The 19,848-nt window shown below is 29.5% G+C and overlaps 1 protein-coding gene across 1 annotated transcript in view; it reads right to left on the reverse strand.

Annotated features, from left to right (window-relative positions):
• The window catches only part of LOC145192566 (non-lysosomal glucosylceramidase-like), a 33,108-nt gene extending 14,328 nt beyond the window's left edge, over positions 1-18,780 (reverse strand). The window contains exons 1-14 of the mRNA XM_090075244.1: positions 18,515-18,780; positions 18,294-18,378; positions 14,371-14,540; positions 14,226-14,291; positions 13,940-14,016; positions 13,661-13,766; positions 13,255-13,340; positions 13,090-13,176; positions 12,607-12,752; positions 11,843-11,909; positions 3,916-3,964; positions 1,846-1,922; positions 1,629-1,750; positions 1,436-1,498 (exon numbers count right to left, since the gene is read on the reverse strand). Of these exons, the coding sequence (XP_089931370.1) occupies positions 1,436-1,498; positions 1,629-1,750; positions 1,846-1,922; positions 3,916-3,964; positions 11,843-11,909; positions 12,607-12,752; positions 13,090-13,176; positions 13,255-13,340; positions 13,661-13,766; positions 13,940-14,016; positions 14,226-14,291; positions 14,371-14,540; positions 18,294-18,378; positions 18,515-18,579 (1,266 nt within the window). The 5' untranslated portion in view covers positions 18,580-18,780. The remainder of the gene's footprint in view (positions 1-1,435; positions 1,499-1,628; positions 1,751-1,845; positions 1,923-3,915; positions 3,965-11,842; positions 11,910-12,606; positions 12,753-13,089; positions 13,177-13,254; positions 13,341-13,660; positions 13,767-13,939; positions 14,017-14,225; positions 14,292-14,370; positions 14,541-18,293; positions 18,379-18,514) is intronic.
• Positions 18,781-19,848: the final 1,068 nt, after the last annotated feature.

The following is a 19,848-nucleotide window of genomic DNA, read 5'->3' on the forward strand; positions in this document are numbered from 1 at the left end:
GACATTTTATTTTATAGCCAACGTAGTAAGCAATTAAGACAGTTAAAAAAAAATAATGGATTATTATTTTTAATAAGTGCAAATTAAAGATTTGAAAGTGGTCGTTAAATTTTGTCCAACTTATTTAAAGAAGATTTATAAGTACTCATCAGTTTTTTAATAAGTTAAACGCTATTTAATTAAAATTAGATTAAAAAAATTATACCACTTTAATCCGTATGTTTTAATTAACAAGATATTAAAAAAAAAAATTTAATATGTCAATTAGAATCTTCTTAATTTTAATTGAAAGATTAAGAAACTAACTAAAAAATGAGTGGTCTTTAACTTTTGGCCACTACTGTATATTCTTTAAGTGGTTCGTTAACACCAATTTGTCTTGAACAGTAATGTAGCAACCTATTGACATTCACAAAATGAAAATTTATTTAGAGCAGGTTGAGATTTTTATTAAGAAAAGAAACATGACATGTTGTAGAGTCAAAACCTTTATATTTGACAAACATCTTGATAAATTCAAGGGGAGTATAACTATTTATTACTAAATCTTTTGTAATCATTCATAAATAACATTAACACCAAAATTTTTTGACTTAAAATGTTAATTTTTTTTTTTTTTTTTTTTCTGAACTAATTGAATACAAAAAATTAAACCTATATTCACAATAATCATTTATGTTCATCTACAACATAAGCAATTGGTAAATAACATTTACTTCCTAGAAACAAAAACATTTATTTTTAAACACCTGGTTTTCACAAGATTATCAAAAAAACTTACTTTGCACTTGGAATTTATTGGAAACAAAACATTAAGAATGTTTGGCTCATAATCCTTATCAAAAATAGATAATTAAATATGGATGGTAAGTTAGAGCTAGAACTTTTTTTCTTAACTGTAAAACAAATTATTTGGTGTTAAAAAAAAACTTTCTAACCAATTTTTTGAGCATGAATGGGAGTTACGTTTGTTTGAATTGCAATAATCGCTCAGTTTTAAAAAATGTCTTACTAGGCCTACTTGTGATCTTACAGCTTGCAGCATTAGGAAAGCAATATGAAAAGTAACATAGAAAGCAAGATGGATAAATATCAGACCACAAGTGCAAAATCAAATGAAATAATTTACTTTCATTTGATCCCTTCACAGTACTTAGGAAAACCATCAATTTTATTTAAAAGCAGTGAATATATGATCTAAAACTAGAAAAATTGTGCTTATTTCAACCTTTAAAGTCGTTTCACATAAGTCATTTCATATGAGCTGATGTCAAATAATATGGGAGTATAATGACATTGGTCAGCTTTCAAACTTTGACATGATTGAGAATTGAAAAGACTTTTATTTATCAAAATCTTAGAACCTAGTGAGAGCCAGACTTGTGGCAGCTATTTCTTATATACACTTAAACAAAATTATTATCAGAAAACTTACAGATGAAGAGCCAGAAGGAATTTTTCTGCTAGTATTTACAGCTCCATTATAAGTTTGTCCCATCTAAATAAAAAATTAATATCCAATTTGATAACCATATTTTCTTCAAACTTCATCTGTAAAAAGAACTTCTCATAAACTTTTTCATAAGCAAAACCTATCTTTACAAACTAATTAACACTATGAAATATACTTTTGATGAACCAGCTTCTCCCTGACCAGGCAAAGTCGAAAACTTGGTAAAGCTATTCCACAAATCTTTTACATCACTGTATTGCAGCATTGTAGACATATCATCTCCAGGCTGACTTAAAGCTATATATTAAAAAAAGAATGTTTTAAACAAACAGCTTTTTGCTATTATTAACCTAAAAATATGCTATTCAACAAGTAGTTGTCTTCAAACAAACCTATTATTGCAACATGCCCATTAAAGGCTTCAAGCTCTTTCAAGGTTGGATTATTCATATCAATACCATACATAGATCTATAAACATAAAGGTTGGCCATTTATAAAAACCTTATAAACTAGAATAATGGTCATCATACGCCTGTGTTTTAAATTTTTCTATTTTGTAATCAGAGTTTTTTAAAGAAAAAAAGTTAATCACCTTAATGAGAGTTATTATAGACTTTGACAATCCCCTCGCATGTATTTGTTGTAAAACAGAATTAAATTGTAAGGAATATATTGCTGTAAGATTTAGTCAATATCATTATTATTACCACAAAAAATATCAGTAAAATAATTGTAAATATAAATATCATAAAATCATATTATAAATATCATAAAATATGATCAGTACTGATTTATTCAGTATTAAATAATCAAATCAAGCAAATAAATAAACTTATTGAATTCAAATGATTTTGCACCCCATATTCCTATAACTAGCAATTACAGATCAAAATATAACCTTCCTGTTTTTTTGTTTTTTTTTGCTATTTTAAGGAAAGAATAAAGGTAATTTGAGTTTATTACTCTGTAAAGTAAGAAAGAAAATGTTTGAGCTGTATAAAGAGATAATTTTAGTTAAACTTTTAAGTAATCATATCTGCCTATGAAGTCATACAATATTCACATGTTTGACTCTTTGCAACTAACAAACATTATGTCCAATTTTTTGATAAGCTAAGACTTTTGGATTCAATGGGAGTTAAACAGCACTTTCCAAATGAATGGTGGTTGTTTATAGATAGTTGAAAGAAGAGCATAAAGTGTGTTATTCCATTATGGAAATTTATTTGGTAGAATTCCTATTAATTACTGTGTGCATTTCAAAAAGGTATACAAAAACATAAAAAGAGCACTTAATTTACTAAGATGTTTGAACACAAATGATTTGAAGATCAATTGTGTGGATCATCAAACTTTCAATCAACAGAGAGATTATACAAGATATCTGTATTTTTTGTGACCATAGTATAGCAAACCTAAGAAAAAACATTCTGAGCAAAAAATCAAAAAAAGTTAAGGCTGATTCTTGTAAAACAAATGTCATAAAACAACCTAGTTTTCAGATTATTTGTCCATTAAAAGCTGGTGTTTTTAATGGACCAATAATCTGGAAACTAATGTAAAACTCACAGCTCATAACTGACACAGAGAAAAAAAAAAGAGGAAATCTTTTAGGTTGTCATGAAAAACTCTTTGGAGATTACAAAAGCAGAAAATTACAAGCATTGAATTAGTGCTTGAAAAATATCATCAATTGGGGTACAAATTGAGTATGGTTCATTTTCTCAACAGCCACCTTAGAAAATTTTCTGCTTATCTTAGTGGCATATGTATTGACAGGATGAGGGGTTTCATCAAATTATTAGGATATGGTGGAGAGGAATATAGGACTTGAGTTAGCCATTTTTTTATACTTTACATCATAAAAAAAGGGGATGCTATAGAATAAATACTTAACGTTGAAGGAAAAAAGTTGACATTTTTTAAATCAGCAAAAAAAAAGATAGAAAAAAGAACTCTTAAACTTAAAAAAGCTAAAAAAATATGTTAACCTGTGTTAGTTAACACTTTGATGTAAGTTCCAGATTAGTTTAATATTGTAAAAAAGTTAAATTTTAGTTAGATTGTGCACTTATTAGTAAATAGTATTTTAAACTGATTATACCCAATAATCAAAGTATTTAAATAAATAAAGTTTCAGATTGATTGTATACACAATAGTAAATAGAAGTTAAATAATAAAATCTCAGATTGATTGTGTATCTAGTAGTAAATAATATTTGAATAAATAAAATTTCAAACTAATTGCCCCCCCCCCCCCCCCAGTGGCACCATAAGATAACTAAACTTAAAATATACAAAAATTTTGCCATTGTTTTCCCTATGTTCATCAATTAGCTATATATATTAAGGTATAATACACAGATTTCAAACAACTATTAATTTTATGAAAATATCTTGCTAACACTCCTTTCACTGTTTCTATAATATCTATTTAAAATTATACCAAAAAAGTTCTCACCCAACAGTGTATAAGGAATTCACATTACCACCATAGTTCTCATTTTGAACTAAAGAAATATGACGATCAAAACTAAAATAATAAAATCTTTGATCAACAAAATAAACTTTATTAAGTCAAAAAGTTAAAGTTTTGAAAAGAAAATAAACATTCCATTTCTAGACCTAAAAAAAAGGTTTGAACATAGGGTTGTTTTAGAAGGCAAACTTATTAAAATTTTGGTGGGTAGACTCTAAAATGATAAAGGGGGGTAAGAAGAGCAACTATAATTAAAATCAGATAACTTTTTAGAGACTGTGTATCAGTCTAAAAAGTAATTCACTTATTTAGTGTTTCTGAAGTGATATTGTAACTAGTGTTGTGACCAAAATGAAAAATTGTAACTAACTTAACTAAAAAAAGCCGTAACTTTTTAGCGTAACTAAAACTAGTTGACTAAACTTTTAGTCTAACTAAAATTAGTCAACTAACTTTTTAGACTTATTAGATTTAGTCGACTAACTTTTTAGTCTAACTAAAATTAGTCAAATAACTTTTTAGTCTTACTAGATTTAGTCGACTAACTTTTTAGTCTAACTAAAATTAGTCAACTAAACTTTTAGTCGAACTAAAATTAGTCAACTAACTTTTTAGTCTAACTAAAACTTGTCGACTAAGAATTTAGCCTAACTAAAATTAGTCGACTACATTTTTAGTATAACTAAAGTTAGTTGACTGACATTTTAGCGTAACTAATATTAGTCAACTAACTTTGTAGTCTAAGTGAATTTAGTTGACTAACTTTTTAGTTTAAATTTAGTCTACTAAATTTTTAGTTTGCAAAAAATATATTGTTAGTGTTACCCAAAAAATACTATTTTAAAATCTTGTTATGAGTTAGTTTTGAAGTGGTTTGAGCGCCATGTTTTTAATTACAAATTGCTGTAAGTTACAATTTACATCTGCAGGGCATCTGTTTCAAGGTTTGATTTTCAGAGTTTTTCAGGTTTTTGAAGAAAGGTTTGCAACATATACACTTGGAATTTTGTAATAAAACTTATCTAATTAGTCCCCCGTTATTACTAAGTACTTGTTTTAAATTCCAATGAAAAGCGGTTCAGATCTGGATTTTTTAATTTCTAATTAAAGTGAATTACAAATTATAAAACACATGTGAAATCAATTTATAAAAAAAAAATGGTGCCATGTTTTTGAAAGGTGTGTTATGTGCAGAAGCATTTTTGGATTTCCTTTATATAATACCTGAAATGATTTTTTGAGGTAATAATACCTAATTTATTTCGTTCTACACTCATAAAAATGCAGATATTTATAATAACAACAATAAGATTGAAATAGTTAGGCAATTAATTTTTTTTTATTATTTCTATATTGTGTAATTGAACATTTATCTTGTTCAACTCTCAATTTTGTTTTTTTTTTAAAAATTATTATTAAAATGCTAATAACTAATCATGTTTTCTGTATAAAATATCAGCTGTTTTTGACGGAGTTATTCTGCTAACAAACCAATTTTTATTTAATTCAATAAAAGAAAGTTTGGGGCAACACTAGGTACAAACAAAACAATTTTATTACCTAATTGTCACAAATTACATTATGTACAAAACATTAGATTTTGATGTCTTTAAATTGATTTATTTGTCATAATTCATATTATGTTCATATAACTTCATGGTATAGTTTTTTTTAGCAATAAATCTTGTTTTAGTCAACTAAATTTAGTTAGACTAAAAAAGTTAGTCGACCAAATTTAGTTAGACTAAGAAATTAGTTGACTAAACTTAGTTAGACTAAAAAGTTAGTCGACTAATTTTAGTTAGACTAAAACTAACCTTAACTCCCACCCCTAAATGCAACAACAGTTTAGAAAATTTAAACAACTAAACTAGAAAAACTTTTTATAACAGATCAACTTATATATGCATCTTTATCTATTTATGCCATTTAATGAAATAAATTGTTGATTAACTAGTACCTTCATTATACCATCCAAGTCTGTGCAGTCACAAGAAAAAACAAACTTTAAAGCAAAGACTAAATTTCTAATTTACTTTGAATGAAACGCTTATGTTTGAAATAAAATACTTATGTAAAAGTATTTGAATTAAATGCTTATGTTTTGAATATATTGTATCTTTTTTTTATTTTGGTAAAGTAACTTGGTGAAATGGTGTATAATAAAATAGTAAAAATTGGCAGATTTATGAAAAAAGTGCATTAAGTAGTGTTAAAACTATGCTTAATCAATTGTGAATATTTAAGTAATATTCTTGCATTTATTATGAACCAACTAAGGGTCTGCGTCTCGTTATTTTTTTAAATCGAGACGAGACAAGACAATCCTAAAAGCTCTGTCCCGATTAGCGATAAATATCGAGACAATTTTCAATTTTCACTCGAAATCCGGGACGATACCGAGACGAGACGAGATGTCCCGGACAAAATAGAAGCTTCACAATTTCCCGGAATTTACATCTTTTAAACAGGACATAACGAGACATAACGAGACATACTAGTTAATCCTTAATGTGAAATTTAGTATTCTGCTGGGGGGCTTGGCCATTACAACTGTTTTGGTTACTTTATATTTACCGAGGCTTAACAAGACAAATAAAAATTGAAATGAAAATTTGCATGTGTTTCATTTATTTTATTTGTGATTGCTGTACTGTAATGCACATTAACTAAATTTTATTGGCAATAAATAAAAGTTTTTAATTACAAACTTTGTCAAACAATTCATTTACTTGTGTCACTAGTTGAAGGTGCATCAGTTGAAAAGAATTTAAAAGTTTAAAGTTAAAACAAGAAACATAGAAGCAATAAATGGATGTGGCAAAATTTAAGATTTTACTAAAGGCAAAAATAAAGTTAAGATCTCTCTTTAGAATTTTTGTGAATGCCCTACCAGGATCTTTGTCATCTTCTGAGGTCAGTTTCCAGGACTTGATTTGAACAAAGTCATAGTTCTGTTGGATATAGAGCAACTTTTCAACATTTTCCGGCTGAAGCTTGGTCCTTTTGTGAGTGACTATGTTTCCTCCTGCAGAGAAGGCCCTCTCGGAAGTGGCCGAAGATGCTGGAATTGCCAGGTAACGCCGTGCTGCTTCAGCCAAAAGAGGTAAAGTCATTTCATGTTTTTTCCAAAACCCAAGAACATTTTCCTGGGCCTCTTTCATTGGCCAGGGATGCATGTTCTTGTAGACATCCTATTCCTTGGCAATGTCGGACTTGTCCAAAATTGCTGTGTGTTGAGAATGAAATTCAATCACGTCTTGAGCCAACGAATCTGTTTCCTCCTCCAAGTTTGCAGTGGCCGTTGGTTGATCCATGATTTTGTTGAGCCATTCACGATGATTGGTGTGGTTTTCAACCAAGTACTTGTAGGTTTTATCATAGGTTCCAAATTTTTTGGATGCTACACCCTTGTAGTAAGGATTAAGGAGATGACCAACACCAAGAAACATGGTATGAGCGCCAGCATTGGGAAACCTTTTATCAAGCTTGGCTGAAAAAGTTCTTAAAAAAGATTTGCTTGTGTCTGACAAATCATCCTTGATCAATTCAACCCTGTTGATGTGGTGCTGTAAATTGTGGAGACCACCAACAACGATGTGTAGACTTGGCTTTTTATCTGCACTAAGTCTCTCAGATGTCTTTGCCAACAGTTTGAGAGTAGGTAACAGTTCCTCAAAGATTTTAAACTCCAATTCAGTGGGGACAAGAGATGCAACATCTGCTGGGTCAATGCCTGGCCTTGCTTTTATTGCCAAAAGAGGTTCTTTCATGTCAAAGACACTCTGCACACACATGTATGTAGAATTCCAGCGAGTGTTGTTGGCAGTGATGAACTTTTTGTAGACCAACTCTGTAACATTTTCCTTTGAATCGGTTTCCATGGAAAGACGAATGTCCCTGTTCATAGCTGCAATTTCGGCCTTGATTCTTTCATTCGCCAAATGACTCTTGTGCGTCTTTTCTGCTAGCCTTTGAGCACAAGGGATTGCATGATCTACTGTTGTGGTGGCATCGACAGTGTCCTTGGTGGGCAAATTCAAGGTATGGTCCACACAAAGCAAAGACTCATCAGTAAAGGTGCACTTTGGAATTGCAGCTTTGACATTGGCAGCATTGTCATGAGTTACGACAACTGAAACAGCTCCTGATGCAGGTAGATCGGCAACAACCCTAAAAAAAGTAACAAAAAATTACGGCAAACTGAAATGTCTAGTATTGTCACAGTATGGTAATTTATGTCTAATACAAACACTAAAATAACTAACTTTCCTTTGCACTGATTATAAACGTGCATAATGGCGAAATCAGGCATATCACTTTAACTGTTGAACACAATTAACTTAACTCATGTAAAAAAGTACATTTTGTAATTTAACTTACTTGTCGATCTTTTTGGCGATGTTGTTTGCTGTGTGCCTCTCACTGAACGGACTGACAGAAACGACAAACTTGTTCAGGGTCCACTCCTTGTCAATGTAATGAACAGACAATGATTGGTATGGATCAAAGTTCCTTGAAGTCCAAATGTCCGTGCTCAGAGCCATTCCCGGACTTTCCAGTAGATCAGTTTCCAAAACTTTATCCACAGCCGTCTTGACATTGTCATACAACAAAGGCAGCTTGTATCTAGAATAAGTTGTGGCAGCCTTGATTTTCAGCTTTGGATCTAAGTAGTGCATAAACTCCTTGAAAGGTTTTGCCTCAACAAAGCTGAATGGAAGATTCATTCTTGCCAGAAGTTTCATAATTTCCAAGTCGCCTCGAAGTTGCTTTGGATCTCTGGATTTGTACTTCAGACGCTGACTCAGTCTTGCCTGGCTTGACTTGCGCTCAATAAGACAATCAGGCATGGAAAGTCTTCTTTTCTTAATGGAGCGGTTGAGAACTTGAGGAAATTTTTCGCCTGGAAAAAATCTTAAAATAGTTTAGTATTGCTAAGTATCGTTATGCTGAGGTAAAAAAAAAAATTTGTGCGGTCTGATTGCTAATTTATTAATTTGGGGTATAAATTGAGTATTAACTTATTAAAATAAGTCATAAAAAGAGGTTTTTTCTTTTGGGATTAAAAAGACAATACACAAAAACGTTTATTTCAATAAAGAGTTTAAAAAAATCATTGCAACATCTTTTTAAAATAAAGTTGCTACAAGCAACTTCATTTTACACTTTTAACTCACCTCTTTGTGGCTCATTAGTCTCATCTTCATTATAGATATTTTCAAGTTCGTCTAAGGAGGCCAAATCAGAATCTCTCTTGTGGACGGCTTTATGTTTCTCCAGCTCTTTAAACTCACGAAGATGGACATGAAGTAGATGCTTACGCATGCCAGATGTGTTACCATCATTGACCTTGTAAATTTTGCCACAAAGCTTGCACCTACCATTGGCCTGGCTTATACCACGGTCACCATGGGTTTCGTCTGTTTTTTGCTCCTCATAAAATTTCCAGATATGACCTTTGCTTCGTGGCATCTTGCAGACTGATTGACAATTTGACTTTGACTATACTCAGACAGCGCCGGATGTAAAAGTCTCACTAAAAATTTAAAGAATAAATTAAAATCCAGGAGCAAAATGTTGAAGTGCCAACTCTCCAGAGAGTACTGGTATAGCCTTGCCATTTCCCGAAAAATGAAACTATGTTACGCGGGCCCAAAAAGTTAGGACAATTCAACCAACGACAGTTCAACTTTACTATACTAATTTAGTAACTCACTAATTTCACAAAATTATTTTTTTTTAAATTAAAATATGCATAACATTCAAAATTGGTATGCCTTATATTATTTGATGTCTCTGTTTTTCTTTTATTATCAAAAAATATCAAATATTTATACCTGCTTTAGTGCACAGATGGTCCAAGAAAGACACTTTGATGCTTTTAGCATTAAATTTCACTAATATATAAAAAGAGTTATAATATATAAGTTTAAAGTTTTTGGTTATTGAAAAACTTTTGTAAATGCTATTGTTTTTGTTGTGAATGATTTGCATTTTTTAACAGCAAATTTATTCTGCCAGCCATACAATTACTGAAACACGTATGAAAATTTGTGAAAACACTTATGTGTTTATGTGTACACTTGTGAAAACACTTATGAAAAGGCCAAGTCTGGCCCTTAATGTTACTGCCAAGTTGTCATGGCAGCCAAATGTAACCAAATCTGCCCAACTGCCCATTAATAATCAAGGATTTAACTTGTTCATCCTTAATCCACGCGTTCGGAATGTCTCGTATGTCTCGAATCGTTGTGACATGTCTTGTTTTGTCACGTATCTTAATAGAATGTCTCGTATCGTTATGCCACGTCTCGAATCGTTATGGCATGGATATGGCATTAATATATAATTGAGGCAAATAGATATAAATATCTATGTCTCAATGATATGTATTAACTAGATGTCTAACTTCAAAAAAAGTCCGTAAGAAAAAGGGAAGCAAGATTTTAAAGTTTTTAAACCCGCTTAATTTAAACTGGACAATTAATAAGTCCTTGTTTAGCTTTGTTTTTATGATTGCGTCATTTCTGGCTGGCAAAACAAACTTGGTTGGCAAAAAACTTTCTTCACTGCGAAAGCGCGCGTTAGATATCTTGTAAATATAATTGCTCTGTCTCGTAACGTTTCATAATTATCCGGGACACAGTTTTTAAATTCCGAGAAAAAATTTATGTCCCGATTTATAACTTTATTCCGGGATAATCGTTTCCTTTGTCTCGTTATTTTTTTCCGGGAAATTTCTCGTCTCGTTACGCATTTCCCGGTTCATTTCGAGAAAACGATTCCGAGACGCAGACCCTTAGAACCAACTTCATCAAATAAGAGGAAAACCTAGAGAAAAGTACTAAACATTCCCCTTTCTCTTCAGAGTTTTGAAATATTTTTCTTTTTTTTAAACAAAGAAAAATCTGTGAAAGAAGACCAGTGAGTAAAACTTTGGAAGTAAAACTCCTGCTTATAGAAAAGCCATACAATTTAAGATTGACCAAATATACATGCAGAGACAGGCCAACCATTAAAAGTCAATTGCTAAGTATGAAACTCTATAATTTAAGAAGTCATTGTAAATCTTAAGACTTCTGCAAAAAACATTGCAGCAATCAACTAAATCTTGTCTTATGAATTGAAAATTGAATCAAATTTTAGTTTATAGCATGACAATGAGAGCACACTGCACAAAGTGTTAAGTGATAACCAAGTGTTAAGCTGTTGGTTGTTAGAAAACATTAATGAAGTTCTTAAACGACCATCACAATCTTCAGATTAGTCTAGATTAAGTGTGATTAAGTGTGATTAGGCTGTCAAAAGGTTCAACAAGTCTCAAAAGTTATCTTAAAATTACAGATGGAAAAATTATTAAGAATGATCAGTCAGAAAATGTCGAGAGTACAATAGGAAATTTGAATAAAGAATAATAATGCTTTGATGTAAGACATTAGAGGAAGGAATTGTTTCGTAATAAGAGAGTGATTTAGTCCAACTTAACAAATAATTCATTCCGTTGAATGTAAAAAATGCTGAAAAAAATTGTTCAATTACTGTATCACAGCAACTGCTGGTAGTTTAAGAAATGAATGGAAATCTGACAAAATATTATTTTTCTTTTTATGAACATTTTTGATTTTAACCTGCAACTTTATGAGCACAAAATGCTCATAAAGTAATTGCTGGCAAACTTTTTTGCAACAAACTTGCATATCTCAATATACTGTACTTTAAATAGCAACTATGAATTATACTTGGTAACTGTTAAAAGAATTGGAGAGAAATATTCAGAACTTATATGAGTTAAAAAAAATTATAACTTTAGAGATATTTTTATAATAAAAGAAAAAGAATAAAGTGAAAACTTTCAAGTAACCACTATTTTAGTGACTGCAAATGAATCATAAAAGAAAAATAATACCTTGATTAACTACTGGTGAATAACAATTCCATCCAGCAATATTTTGAAGACTTGCTAACAGTGAGACCTGAAATTTAAAATAAACGCAATAAATTGATAAATTACCAAAAAAACATTTTAAAAATGGTATTCTTGAGATGAGATTATAAAGTGAAGCTACTAGATATCATATTAAACATTTGTAAAATAAACTTTAAATCTTAGAGTCAAATGAAATAAAAGAAAATAAATATGAATTAAAAATTATGCAAACCAAAATAAAATAAAAACCTCAAAGTCAAAGAAACATTCCATTTTTATATTACATATACTACATATACATTTTTATACTGCATATACTAGTATATGTATCAGCGTTAAAAGTCTTTAAACCATAGTAAATAAATCAAAAACATTCTTTAGGAACATAAAAAAAGACGATGTTTATTTGTAGAAAATACACCTCAACTCAGAAAATTGGTTTAAACATTAAACTAATTTTTTCAATCAAAAAAAGGAGGGTCAATTCCAAATGGATTAACAAATCAATATATACGATATTATAAACATCAAACATATCTTATAACAAAAAATAGATAAAAGTTCTTTAAAAAATTTATTACAAAACCTAATCACAGATAAATCTGTTATATCACTTAAATACCTCTGTATTTCTATTTCAATTTATTTAAAATGCATCTTAAAGTTATGCTACTTTTTAAATCAAAGATTAAAATTGATGAAATAAGAAACTTTTAGCAGGTAAAAAGCTTAATTTACTTCACCTGTGCATCTTCCTTTGTTTCATTTCCTACATGAAACTCAAAAACAATGACAGGAGCTGCACTTGCAATTGAATTTAAAGGCACTTTTGGACTGTATGCTTCTAAGTGAACTGTGAAGCCTTCTAGTTTAGCATCAGTATAATCAACTGAAATTTAATACAGAAATCTGTCAAAGTTATCATTTCATTTCCAATGTAACAGCATTTTAATATGTTGACAGTTCGGGATTAAACCTGCACCAAAATCAGCAACAACAGAATGCCAAAAAAACAAACTAAAACAATCTGCATTTCATAAAATGGTTAAGAAATCATTTTTTTTCTTTGTGACATTTTACACTGTTACAACATATTGAAAAGATCAAAGAAATGACAATTCAGTTACAGAAAATCAAATTGTTCCTTTCAGAATATAAAACAAAGTAGTTTCTAAACTCAATTCATTAAAGAAAACTGGTCCCCTGAAGTCTGAACAATCTAATACCTTCAACAACAGGAAACTTTGCAGTCACCTCAATGGACTTTACACCAGGTAACTCTTTGAGCAACTCTTTTGAAGCACTTGGTATCACTAAAGAAGTGTTTAAATATTAGTTAACATATATCTAAATGCAATACAATTCAATCAACATTAAAACAAAACTCTTACAGTGATCAGTAATGTATGGTGAGGGCTGAAACTTGGAGTCATCGTAAAGTTCATCTGACTGTAATACTAAAGCAGAGTTACCAACTCTAAAATTAACAAATTAGTAATCATAGCAATACTTCTTTTTTAACATTTTGCAACTTTATATCAAAATATGAATGCTTGTTAATATTAAAAAATAAAGTATAATACATAAACTTTTGATTATTTTATTGCTTTGTTTATTTCTTTTATAGGGAAAAAAGTTAAAATTTTTTCTATATAAACTTTTTGAATAAATATTTAGGCTAGTCCTATCCTCACAAAAATCAAACCAAAGTACTTGTTTTATTTTTTTAAATTTGTCTCTAAAAAGTTTTGCAACACAAGAAAAAAGAAACACACACAAAAAAAAAAGCTTACTAACTTGATAGCGAAGAAAGAATTGGGAGCATGAGCATCATGCGCAACTCTATTATTTATTTGCCACTGTCTCAACCCACCATCACCTCCAATTGCAATACACCCACCTCCTTTAAATTTTATTTAAGTCTTTACAAAGAGAATAACTTAAACTCTTACAAAATCGTTTATAAATCAGCAAATAACTTAATCTCTTACAAAATCGTTTATAAATCAGCAAACTTAAATTAAATACCATTAATGTTAAAATAAGATTAAAATAAGATCAAAAATCAAAAATTACCTAACGCTCCTAAAGGCAACTCAACTGCTCGTAGAGCCTCTCCAGAATATTTGTATTGGTCAAGAGTTGGATTTACTCTATAAAAAAAAAAAAATTTGCTATATTAAGTAAATATTGTGCAGAATTTTAAAAATGCACCTTACCAACTTGTTTTAGTACATAATAACATTAAGTTGTGAAAAACAATTGATTATAGACTTAAAATATTTAAGTTTATTTTTTTTTTTAAAGAATTATCACAAAACAAATCAAATTCACAGTACATTTTAAAAAACTCTATACTTACACAGGAGTATAATTTAATGGATCATGAACATACAAGCTTTTTACACTTTTGCACACTGAATCAACACTAAAAAAAAACAGGTATCAAAATGGCGAATTTCAAAATCAGAACACAAAATAAACTAGACAGAAAACAGGAAATATACCAGCAACTTGTCTCAACATTTTCTTCACTGCAACAGGATTTTGTTGAATATTGAAAAACTAACTGACCACCTTGCTCAAGTATATCAATGTTTTTTGGATGAATACAAATACATGACTTGCATTTACTGACTACTGACATAGCAGCAGTCCACTCAGGTTCTGTTGATCCCTTCAAAGAGATTAAGAATAAGCGAATACACTAGGGAATAGCATAAGGAAATTAATTTTTGTTGTATTATATTTATTGTATTATTTTATTATTGTATACATTAAGTTTAACACCATTACTGTTAATATTATTACTGTTATTACAGCTGTTATTACTACTGCAGCATAAACTTATGGCAATAAAGATGTAATATGGAATTAAAAACCATGCATATTACAAATCTAAAATAAATCAATATGATTTAATATGATTAATTGTGAATGCTTTGAGCTTTAAACAACTTAGAAACATTTACAAAATTTTTATATATTGTAAATGTCATGCATAAAACAGTGATTTGAGTGCCATCTGTTACTTTTTCAATTTTAAAGTATGCCCCAAATGTTTTATAATCAAAAAATATTTGGGCTTCACAAAAATATTTGGGTAAATTGAGATATTTATGACAACAGCAATAGAAAGTATGAACTTTTCTGTATTAGATTACAAATAACACTAGGCAACAAAAAATGGTTTCAATTTATTATTTAATGTTTTTTTCATTTGACCATGACAAATTAATGGTAAAGTTTATTTTCATGTTGCTTTAGGCATTTAGCTTGTTCAAGTGAATGATTTTTTTTTCTTTATTGTAATTATATAGTGATTACTTTTTCTTTCCTATTTTTTTACTAAAAAAAATATTAAATTACTTATTATAATGGCTTCTAGAAATTGTAAATTACCAGTAAACTGTTTTTACTACATTTGTGGATGTTATATTGGACTTGGTCAGGTGAAATGTGAAATTTCAAGGGATACAAAGTATTACCAAGCTTATTAGAAGTATTTTGGGATGTTTATTAAAGACCAAGATAAATCCTGGGCTCCTCGTATTATCTGTGGCTGTTGCAAACCAATAATCGAAGGATGGTTAAGAGGCAACAAGAAAAGGATGCCATTTGCAACTTTTGAATGCACATTAGATCATTTTTATCTTTTGTGAGTTTTTACATGTTACACACTAGAACATAATATAACATGTTAACTCATGTTATATTTTATTCTAGCGTGTAAGTTTAACTTCTAACTAATTGTAAATAAATCCTAATTGCAGTTTGTCTATTTTAATATACAGTACTGTGAATAAGTTTTAGCCCACTTACTAAAACTCATGTTTTTTTAACAGATTTTGAATAATAGCTTCCGATTATTTTTTTATATAAAATAATGTCTAACTTCAAACAATACTAAACATTACTTTAACAAACAAAAGCAATATTTATCAAAATTTTACAAAGATTTTGTATTTAGTTATCTAACGTGTTTATTTTTATTGTATGCTGATCTAAACCCAATTCATATCAGCTCCTTTATTTTTAGTTTGCTCTTTCATTTTTGTTTATTGCTGTGAAGGCTTCATATAAGATGATAGTACAGTTTACAAAGATATTTCATAGATACTGTGTGTTTAATATTGTTTTTTGTTTTTCTAAGAGCGAAACTTCTTCTAATTTATGCTTTTTTTTTTTTTTTCTTTTGTATTATTATTTTTATTGTTATTTAAGTAATAAAATGGGTAAAATTCCACTACTGGAACGTAAAAAAATTATCGTGCCTCATGAAGAAGGTTATTCTCAACAACAAATTGTCCGAAAAACAAAATATTCAAGGACAAACATTAGAAAAATTATAAAAAAATTAAAGAACACAGGATCTCTTGAGGATAAAATTCAAAGTGGAAGACCTTCAAAGCTTACAAAACATGACATAAAGTATTTTAAAAATGTGTCTCTGCGAAATTGGAAAAAAACCTCCAGTGAACTAGCCCAAGACATTCAGGCTGCAACTGGGACAAATGTTTCCTCATCTTGCATTCAACGACATTTGCTAAAAGCTGGGTTAAGAGGGTGTGTTGCAGTTCAAAAGTCTTTACTATGTTGTGGCAATAAAGAAAAAAGACTTAAATATGCAAAACAGCATAATAATTGCACGCAAGGAATATTAAACCGTGTACTATACACAGATGAATCAAAATTTGAATTGTTCAGTAGCAGAAGACGACAGTATGTAAGAAGAAGGGTAGGAGAGGTTTATCGCCCTGATTCCCTACATCCAACAATCAAGCATGGGGGAGGTTCTGCTTTAGTTTGGGGTTGTATTTTCAAGAACTCCCTCCTCACACATGTCCTGTAAATATTTTCAGTCCCGAGTGGACTGAAAATATTTACAGGACATGTGTGAGGAGGGAGTTCTTGAAGTAATGAACTGGCCTCCTCAAAGTCCAGATTTGAACATTATTGAACATGTTTGGGATTATTTGGATAAAAAAAAGGCTGAATATAACCCCAAAAATGTTGAAGAATGTTTTCGAATATTAAAAAGAGAGTGGGCCAATATTCCACAAAATTTCATTACAAATTTGTATGAATCAATTCCCAGGAGATTCACTTCTTTCTTTTTGTATCATATTTTATCAAATTATTTCTAGATATTTTTATTTATAATATGTCTATAAACCTGATTTTTTTATACTTCATAAGTCCTTCATATTTTTCCGATAAAATCAAAAATAATTGTAAACTTATGGTGGGTTAAAACTTATTTACAGTACTGTATATAGTATTTTTGTTTTCTACCAATGGAATCAGCTGGAACACACTACATATTGCTTATCTCCACAACCATTATAACTATACAAAAACTGAAGTGATTTTCAGAATTAGCATGCAAAAATTTATCTAGAAACATCAAAACTTCAAATGAAATTGAAATTTCATGAAAATTTGTTGCCTAATGTAATTACTTAATGAAACACACTAATGTTATTCTTGTTTACTTGCTTATAACTATAAGCATTAGAAAATAGGCACTGTATACTGAAGTATAGCCATTATTGAAAATGGCTAATTTTGAATTTTCTATTTCACCAAACTTTTCATATACAAAGAATTGATTTTCATTTGCAGCAAAGCACTAGTCAATAGGTTTACATCAAAAGCTAAGAAATACAGTCTTATCAGAAAAATGCAGAAGCATTTTTACAGAAAAATGCAGATCCATTAAGTTTGGCAAAGATAAGCTGTTTTTAAATGATCAGGGAAGTGCTCATTAAAGTGAAAAGGCTTGGTAAAGAAAAAAATCATAACAAAATATCATAACAAAAGTGTGAGGAAAACAGAGTTTACAACACAGGGGATGGTAAAATCATTTAAGACAGTCACCAAAACTGCTGATTAACCTAAAATTAAAGAAAAATGTTGTATGTGTTGATACTACATCAAACTTGAGCTCCAGAAGTGATGTTTGTGACTTTCTAGAACATATGGTAGCAAGAAACCTTTGAAACTTTTTCTGTCTACACCATTTAGACGAATTGACTATTAACAAGACCATAACAATTTTGCTTGACACAAAGTCTTAGCTATTGCTTAACTTACTGATCCTGATACTGATACTGATGAAAATCACAAAAATCTAAGCAGAATTTAGTTCATTCTTACGGCTTGTTTGTTTTTTTCAAATTTACCACAAGACAACAAAAAAATCATTGAACTTCTTATGATTTTGGATTTCATAAGCATTAACTAACGTTATCCTTCAAGTAATTTTTTATCTTCATTTCACTGTATTCATACTAACACTGTTGAAAAAACATCTTTAAGGTCATTTTTTAAAGCTTCTGTTAGAAATAAAATAAATGCTGCTTACTACACAACTTTGATGTGTAAACTTTAAAATGTTAAAAATATCAAAAACAAATAGCTTGAATACCATAACAAGGTCGCCTTCTTCATCTTGGTATGTAAAATAATTCAACCCAGTGTAGCTTTTCATAATATTGTCCCATAAGGTCTTTCTGGACAGAAACACAAATGTTCAGTATCTTTACATCATTTATTGAGTTTTCATCTTAATGAAAACTCAATAAATGATCCAAAAACACTTTACATCATAGATTGAGTTTCAGTTAGAATTTTAAATTAAACTTTTACCTTGGAATGCATGTTTCAACAAGTTTGTTATTATCAAAATACTTTATTCTCACAAAATTATCCATGAAAACCTTCGTACTTTTTTAACGCCTAAAAAATCATGCCATGAAAGTTTATTTCTAGAGCTTATGATTAATTCTATAAACAAATTCACTAATTTCTAATGTTAACTTTTAAAAAGTGATTTTGATATCATAAAGGGTCTTCGTCTGCTGAAATATTCTTGCAGGTTAGTAAAATAAATATTAGATGGAAACTGAGACTATTACTCATTATAGCGTAATCTAAAGAGGACCCATTTGGAACGCCTGGGGAAAAAATTCTTTTGCTAATCAACTGCTAAAATTATTTGCCATTGGGTTTCTTTGTACACAAAACACATTAGCTTTGGTTAGAACCTTTAAAGAAAACAATTAAAGTATTTAAAAGACATCTTTTAAAGGGTATGACGAGTATAAATTTAGTGTCCTAAGGATCATATCTACCTATATGGACAAGGTTTGAAGTTCTAAAGTATCACGCAAGAATTATTAACTTAAATCAATCTTAAAGTTTATTAGTCTTAGTTTATTAATCTTAAAGTTTATTAGTCTGTATTCTCTTTGCAATGGTTTAGTTTTAATTAACAGTTTATAATAATAAAAAACAAAAAATTTAAAATATTTATAAATAATATTATCGATTTAATTATGAAGCAAAATAAAAAAATAGTTATAGTTGAAGTTATAAAAAATGACAGGAATAAAAATATTAACTAAGAAAAATTGAAAGTTAAATTCTCACAACAGCAAAAATTAGATAGAACCCTACAATTCTTATGTGACGAAATCTATGCGTGATTCTCAAAAATTTTTCAACAACGGTTTAAATTAATGAAGTTTTCAAAATACAGAAGGTTTTTTAAGTAAATAAGCTTTTTTTGCAGTTATTCAAAGTGATAATCATTTTCACAGTAACAAATTCAGTTAGAACTAAAGATTTGATAAAGTAACGTAAGTTGAAATAATTTAAGAACTTTAGAATTTTAAAAAAAATTGAACTTAAGTAAATATCATGACGAGCTACGCTGAATTCAATAGCAGAAATCTGATATGGAGATAATAGCACAAATCTGATAGCACAATTCAAAATCTGATATGTGCAAAGTTAGTACATGCAAAAAACATTGAAAATTACTGGTGGTTCACCAAAAGGTCTACATTCCCATTTACTGTCTAAACATAAACTTAAAGTAACATTGCAATCGCAAGTACCAAGAGCTTCAAGTTCAAAAGATTTAGAAGGAGAACCTCAAAATAAAAAACCGAAAATCACGAACTATTTTTCTACAACAT

The sequence above is a fragment of the Hydra viridissima genome, unplaced genomic scaffold (genome assembly GCF_058129835.1).
Source record: "Hydra viridissima isolate aposymbiotic clone 2 unplaced genomic scaffold, HvirCarnegie_v1 scaffold_1, whole genome shotgun sequence".
Classification (NCBI taxonomy): domain Eukaryota; kingdom Metazoa; phylum Cnidaria; class Hydrozoa; order Anthoathecata; family Hydridae; genus Hydra; species Hydra viridissima.